Genomic DNA, 7386 nt, shown 5'->3' with positions numbered 1-7386 from the left:
GTATCTGTCACCTTTGTAGAGCTTATTCTGTAATTTGTTTCTGCTAACTCTTGCTTATGATGGCATTTCTTTCTATATGGTGGATTTATTTCCTAGCTCAGTCCCAGAAGGTCAGATTGGTTCTCCTCTATCAGCCTCCATCCATTTTCCAGGTAAGAGGAGAACAGGAAAAGGCTAGCACTTTCACCAGGGAAGCAGGACTGTCCTCATAAACTCCAAGTAGACTTCTGCTTACATCTCCCTGATCAGAACCGTGTTACAGCCCTAACTGCAGGGCTTTAAGCCTCCATAATTGAGAGCACTGGTGATGAAGTGTTGAAAGAGCCACTCTGAGTTTCTCCATGTAGTAGAGACAGGCAAGAGTCCCAAGTCACTGCGAGGGGGTTGGTGGCACAAGTCATGAGGGTTACAAAACGCTGTTTTGGAGCAGGGGTTATGGAACGGTACTCAGACCTAACCTACAAGGGCCGTTAAAGGCAAGGCCTCTGTTTGTAGAACCACTGCTGCTGGCCAGGTTCTCCCTGTAGCTGCTGCCTGTAACTCACTATTCAGGGCCTCTAACACACCTTACAGTAACCAGTAACCATCAACCAACAGATCAGGAATTTATATAGACAAAGCAAAAGATACAAACTGACACAAAAAAAGAAGAAACATCCCTTGGTCAAGTTTTATTTCAAGGCCTGAAAACACTAATTGAAAATGGCCCCACTGCAATTTCTTATAATAAATACTTTATATATAAAACTTAAAAAAATGTAGACACTGTTAACTAACTCCTAAACCACACACTATAGGCTTTTCAAAAGCAATAGTTATTTAACAAAATGTAAGGTGACAATATCAAAGAATTTTCACATTTAATGAGGACACAATCAGTCGCAAGCTACTCACACACAAATCTTTTTTACACTTTCCATGTTTGTTTTTAATTTTGTTTCACAGAACCACCGATAATTGAGGCTTCTTTCAAGTATAGGATTTCTAACATTAAATTACATTTTCTAAGTATTTCTTTAAAGAAGAAATGAAAAAGACACATACTACACTGTTTGCCATAAATTCATATACCAAAAAGTCAAAACAATCCAACTGAATTTATTCCTGCTTCCCCCTTCTCCGACATTAGCTTTAGATATTCTTCTGAATATTATATAAACAGTTTTGTTAAAATCAGTTCTCATTTATGCAGATTAGGGGAAATGGTTTTATAATAAGTTATCTTTAAAATTATCTTCTAGATAGCACTCTTTAGCCTTAGATTACATTGTACACACACAGCTACGACAGTCGGCATTTGCTCAGGAACATACAGTCACATTAAAAACAAATAGCTTTGTATTTCATAGTTTAGTTGGGTCTTAAATAGTTTCCCTAGGGGAGGAAACACGTATTTTGTGTTGTTTAAGAAACTGGTATATATAAATGAAATGCTAGGTGTTCGTTTAAACTTTGAGGAAACCTACAGATGAACATTTGGGTGTTTTCTCTAAAATGCAAGAGATATGCACTTAATCACTGTTCGTATAGTGCAGCGATGGGACGGCAGATAGAGACGCAGATGAAACTCTACATTTTGTAAATGTAAAGTTGGATATTCTAAATGGAAGAACTGACACTGAGAATTATTTACAGGAAACAAAGGTTAAGAAAAATGTTGAAGAATATCTACTCTTAAAAAGAGAGAAGTGTTACACAACACAAAAATGAGAACTAGAGATTCGAAAAACACTCATTTTATGGTTTTAAAAGAAAAACAAAAAAATAACAGGGAGAGAGTCTAGACCAATTAGAACTGAGGCAGCTGTAACAAAAATGGGACACAGCACAATGATCTGAGCCCTTAAAGGAAATGACTAGCTAAAGTGAAATTTCACAAGTCTTCATGTCTATAATAATACATAAATGCACAAAATATCAAAATTATGAATTCTGGATTTTTCCCCTTAGGTTTGTAATAAACTGTCAACCCTCTGCTTAATATATTTATTTTTATGAGTCTTCTGATTAGCAGAGCATGCTATACAGGTACATGCATGCTAGAATTTTACCATGAGAATTAATAGTTCTCATCTCAAACCAGTGACTTGCCTGTTACCCATATTTATATATATTTCATTTCCATTATAAAACACTTAAGACCTTTCTAGTGGTACATTTTAATCAACATATTACATTAAAAAGAATCTTGATTTTTAAAATGAACCTTTTTAGTACTGTAACACGATGGGTTTAATTGAACAGTTGGAACATAATATGGTAACTACATTGTACTGTTTAATTCACAGCTGTAGGAAAATGTTTGATTTTTAAAATATAACCAAGATGAGACTGTAGAGTTATGAGCAGTAATATATTAGAAAACAGTGAATGAATAAATAAGATGCTTTTCCTTCAGTGGCCATTCATTATTTTGCTTTTAGGAACCTGGAAGAAATTGTCTTCTTTGAGTTTCAAATGTTCTGGTAAATCTAGTCGTTTCTTAGCTTCCTCAATATCACCTTGAATTGCTGAAATAAGTGACTCTGTGGAGAGAATATACCAGGTAAAGATAACGAAAATCTGCTGCTGTGCTTTTTTACTACTCCTTTGTTCAGCTTCTCCTAAAATCTCATAGGCTGGCAGTGCTCCTGGCACAGGGTAGATGCCCAATAATGTGTTTCATCCTTTCTTCTAGACTTAAGTAAAAGTCAATAGTACACAAAAGATGTCCCTAATCTTCTTGCAATTACTTAGAGAAAGGCATTAGCAGAAAGGTACATGGCATATACTAAATGGAAGAAACAAATACTATCAATTCTCTTCAATATTTACACTTGTAAAAGAAACTCTACATTAGAATTAAAACTATTACACTACACTAAGATTCTTGACATGTCTTAAATGTTCCGATTTACTGCTTCTTGCACTTCAACTACCGCTAAGCATCCATTATTCATCACAGTATTAACTCTTACTGGTTCCTTAAAATATGAAAAGGAAATAAGGATTTCATTAACTTCAGACTGTTGGAGAGACAGCCAGCCTGCTGGGTTTGAATCTACGCTCCATCACTTACTATGCTACCCTGGGCAAATTACTTAACCTCTCTGTGCCAATTTCCTCATCTGCAAAATCAGCAAAATAATTCCTCATGTGGGTGTTGTGGGGATAAAGTGAGTTGATTCATGTAAGGCTCTTAAAGCAGTGCCTAGCATACTAAATGCTCAAATATTATCTGTCTAGCCATGATTACTATTAGGAGAAGCAGCAGAGTAGCTGCAGTAATATTTAAGAAGATCTAAATAAGAACTTACCTAAAGAATCAAAGTTCTTTTCTGGTCTGAGGTAGCCAACAATGGCCACGTTGAGAATTTCCCCATAGAAGTCCTCTTTGAACGTATGCATGATATGAGTTTCCTACAGTCAAGAGATGTTAAAATTGAATTTATCTTTATGGTGAGGTAATTTAAATGAAATAATCAACCCTCCTTAAAATTTTAAAGACAGGTTAAAATCTAAGTGCAGTATTTCCTGAATTCTTCCATTGCTCCTGTTCTCGACCTTGTACCATTATAACTGAGTAAGGTAGATGCTATCCCACAAATCTGGTGTGATTTGCTGTTTTTAGAAAAAGCTAACATGCACCAAAGTAATTAAGAGTCTTATCAAGGTGAAAAAACTGAGCAAATACAGCAGAGGGAATGAGCAAAGAAACTCTTCTTCAAAAGATACCATTCCATTAAGCGAATTAAAAAAAAAAAAAAAGGCAACACAGTGGAAGAAGGCATTTGTCATACATAGTTCCAACAAAAGAATTGGATCCATAATATATTAAGAACTTCTTTAAGTCGGTAAGACAGACAATCCAATTTTTTTTAAAGGGATAAAGACTTGAACACGTGCATCATGTATGTCTGTTATCAGCAAAGAAAAGAAAAAGGAAAAACTCTAAAGAACCTCCTACCAATGGAAAACTGAGTTTCTCCTAACTATGGGAAGGACCTCCAAGGCACTCCTTAACTGGCTCTATAGTAAGAGTTCTGTTATCTGAGTAGCTAATAAGGAAAAATTAGTCATGGGATAGCCTTCCCTCCCCTTCATTCCCTCTCTCATTCCAGTGAAAAATATTTTGCCTTCTTTCATCGATTATTTTCTTTATCTATTCCAACACAGCCTTAATCCTGAAAAATAAGAGGAACACTGAGCACAACGTTAAGTAGTTCTGGGCCACTTCTATTGCTTATACCACCACTTTTCTATAAACTTCAAAGAGGATGAAATTTAGATCAACTATAACCGTTTGTGCCACATACTTGAGCTGACCCAAAGATTCAGCCACATCTAGCAGATTAAGCACTTCAGCCGTGTAGGTCTTCTGTTCATAAGAACAGAAGAATTATGTATACTCTCAAAAGGGTTTAAAAAGAGGAAAAAGGGCTTCCCTGGTGGCGCAGTGGTTGAGAGTCCGCCTGCCGATGCAGGGGACACGGGTTCGTGCCCCGCTCCAGGAAGATCCCACATGCCGCGGAGGGGCTGGGCCCGTGAGCCATGGCCGCTGAGCCTGCGCGTCCGGAGCCTATGCTCCGCAACAGGTGAGGCCACAACGGCGAGAGGCCCGCGTACAGCAAAAAAAAAAAAAAAAAGAGGAAAAAAAGCATCACCTTGCAATTTTATCAGAAAGCACCATCCACAGCGTAAGCAGTTCTACCTTAACAGGGTGACCAAATAATTAGAGTAAATGACCTACATTAACTGGTGAACTCAACTTTATTTCACTTTTATTTCTAATAAAGGTAAACACATGGGCAGTTATAAAAATTAATTATTGTAGTTTTGGCTTGTGATTCCACTTTCTATTTTCTCCATGGTTTAAAAGATAAATGCATAAAAATTTATTAATCTATGTTATTGGGTACACAATGATGTAATTTGTGAGTTTTGGTATACTATTAAGTTCATATAAATTCAAAATAGATTTTTATAACTTTAGGATGTTAAATGCAGTCCCCATGGTAACCACAAAGAAAATATCTATAGAAAATACACAAAAGGAAATAAGAAAGAAATCAAAATGTGTCACTACAAAAAAAAAGTCAACTAAACAAAAAAGGCAGTAATGGAGGAACTGACAAAAAAGCTATAAAGCATACAAAAAACAAATAGCAAAACATCAGAAGTCTCTCCTTATCAGTAATTACTTTAAATGTAAATGGATTAAACTCTCCGATCAAAAGGCAGAGATTAGCAGAATGGTTCAAACACACAAGATCCAACTATACCCCCTTTATAAGAGACTCACTTCAGATCCAAAGACACAAATAATCTTGAAAGTGAAAAGGATGGAAAAGTTATTCCATTCAAATAGTAACTAAACTCTTCACTTTTAAACCTGTCAAGTAAATTCTCATATTTGGATTATGTTGTGATCACCACTGATGAGTTCTATCTGTGTATTACTCTAAATCATCATCCCATTCTCTGTTTACAGAGTGAAATACAATTATTAATTCTTACCATGGACTTTTTTGTATTCTTGTAGTACGGGTTCCATCCTATGCTCACCACCATCTTATGGACGTCTCCACTTCCAACACTGGCCCAACCATAATATATGCCAGTGGATACGTCAGCTGGAAGATTATCTACTACTTGTTCAGGAAAGTTAGCTAAACAACAGAAGAAAATATGCTAATATTTAGAGTTTTATAGTCAATATTTAGAAAATTCACATGTAAGGCTAGTCTAAATCATTACCCTCACAAGATTCCTAGGACTCTAACTACAATTATTAATCCCATCATTTCATACTCTGGCTAGGATTTCTTTCTCCTCTTCATACGTATTGGTTAGGAAAAAAGGTACCAGATTATATATGTATAAGTTACCAGGTTATAGTAAGTGTACCAAAAATCGTAAACTCTCACAGTAGAAGAAAACAGGTACATGAACAGCTGGGGTTTTTTTTTTTAGCCCTGGTCCTTCTTAAAGGGGTTCAGCGTCTCTTGAAAAGATTTCTATTTTCGAAATATACATACTAGGTCCCAAGCTCAAAGACTGCTTTAATAGGTCTAGGTGCAGACCTGGAATGTATCTTTAAGGAAAAATTAAGCATACCTTCAGGACCTGACTACTAAAACTAATGCAGACCAAAAAAGATACCTGGTTCTCATTCATCTGCCTGTGTCATCATTTGGACACAACCTACTAACGTATTTAAAGAACGAAAACCTTACAGCTGGCTTGAGAATTTAGCCTATCGGGCCCACATTACATTTTCTAAAGAGAAAGACGCGCGCCACGTTTGGCGGATTTATCACGGCTGGATAGGGAGGCGGGAAAGAAGGCTCCCGAAACTCAGCTCCGGCTTCCTGCCCTCACCACCCCCCAAGCCGGTGAGCTCGGAGCCACGGGCAAGGACGCGCTCCATCAGTCCGACCAAAGGTCATCAGCCTCAACAAAGCGGGGGCGGGGAGGACGGGAACGTCACCTCTGCCCGTAGCCCCACCACCCAGCCCGGAGCCTCCCGGCTGACGTCCTCGCTCTCAGGTGATCCGGCCCAGCGTGGGGGAGGGGGGGCTCCGCGCCCTCCCGCGCTCACCTGTAGGGATGCCCAGCTGCTTGGAGCCGCGACCGAAGCCCCGCACCACCTGGCCGCGGCAGAAGTACGGCAGGTGCCTCATGACGCCGTCCGCTCGGGGTGCGGGCTGCGGTCCAGAACGCGCGTCCGGCGGAGCCGCCGTCGAGGCGGTGCCCGGACGCCTCGGACCAAACGAGGGACGCGGGCGGGAGCTCCGCAGGCCAGCCGGCCGGGCGAGCGCACGGGCGTACAACTGGCCGAGCGGCGCGGACGACACGCCACAGCGAGACGCTCACGCCACTGACAGAAGGTGCCGGGCGACCCAGACGCTGCGTCTGGGCTCCGGAACGCCGGCGACCGGGGAAGTGCGGCTGTGGGCGGGTAGCGGAGCGGGGTGGCTTGGGACGGCCCCCACAGGCCACCGAGCGCCACGGGCCTGCGCACTCTGCCCAGGCCGAGCGCCCCGGCGCTCGTGCGGCTTCCGTAGCCCCGCCCCCAATTTAGCCCCGCCCCAGCCGTAGCCCTGCCTCCAACGTAGCCTGGGAGGTGTCCGTTCTTTCCTTGGTATCTCAGTCTTCCCGGGCGGTGGAAACCGAGTCGGGGGCGCGTTTTTCAGCCTGGGACCTGTGAAAGCACTGTCCTCATTCTCAGACACTCCGAAGTGTTTCTTTCCCCTTTTTCCTTTTCATTATGATCCTGATGCCGAGAAGAGACGTTCTTTAGCTCCTTGACAACTGCTAGGTTGCTCGTCATTCATCACTCATTCGCTTTTTAAAGATTTATTAAACCTCCAAAATTCCACCTCTTCATAGACGCTTTTCACGACT

At 40.6% G+C, this 7386-nt stretch overlaps 1 protein-coding gene across 1 annotated transcript; it reads right to left on the bottom strand.

Annotated features, from left to right (window-relative positions):
• Positions 1-656: 656 nt before the first annotated feature.
• Positions 657-6948, bottom strand: RFK (riboflavin kinase). Its single transcript, XM_024738992.1, has 4 exons — positions 6581-6948; positions 5497-5648; positions 3297-3399; positions 657-2525 (listed from the first exon to the last, which is right to left on the bottom strand). Exons 1-4 carry the CDS (start codon positions 6660-6662, stop codon positions 2395-2397), a joined length of 468 nt encoding a protein of 155 aa, XP_024594760.1. The 5' UTR covers positions 6663-6948; the 3' UTR covers positions 657-2394.
• Positions 6949-7386: the final 438 nt, after the last annotated feature.

This window comes from Neophocaena asiaeorientalis, unplaced genomic scaffold (genome assembly GCF_003031525.2).
Source record: "Neophocaena asiaeorientalis asiaeorientalis breed wild unplaced genomic scaffold, Neophocaena_asiaeorientalis_V1.1 scaffold249, whole genome shotgun sequence".
Taxonomy (NCBI): domain Eukaryota; kingdom Metazoa; phylum Chordata; class Mammalia; order Artiodactyla; family Phocoenidae; genus Neophocaena; species Neophocaena asiaeorientalis.
This window is presented reverse-complemented; position numbering and strand designations above follow the sequence as displayed.

What these genes read in the sequence shown, in the direction of transcription:
- RFK (XM_024738992.1), bottom strand. Translation starts at nt 6,662, where the DNA reads ATGAGGCACCTGCCGTACTTCTGCCGCGGCCAGGTGGTGCGGGGCTTC. An exon ending in AGAATACAAAAAAGTCCATG is followed by an intron (nt 3,400 to 5,496) that starts GTAAGAATTAAT and finishes TCTTGACTGTAG; the next exon opens with GAAACTCATATCATGCATAC. An exon ending in AAAGAACTTTGATTCTTTAG is followed by an intron (nt 2,526 to 3,296) that starts GTAAGTTCTTAT and finishes TTCTCTCCACAG; the next exon opens with AGTCACTTATTTCAGCAATT.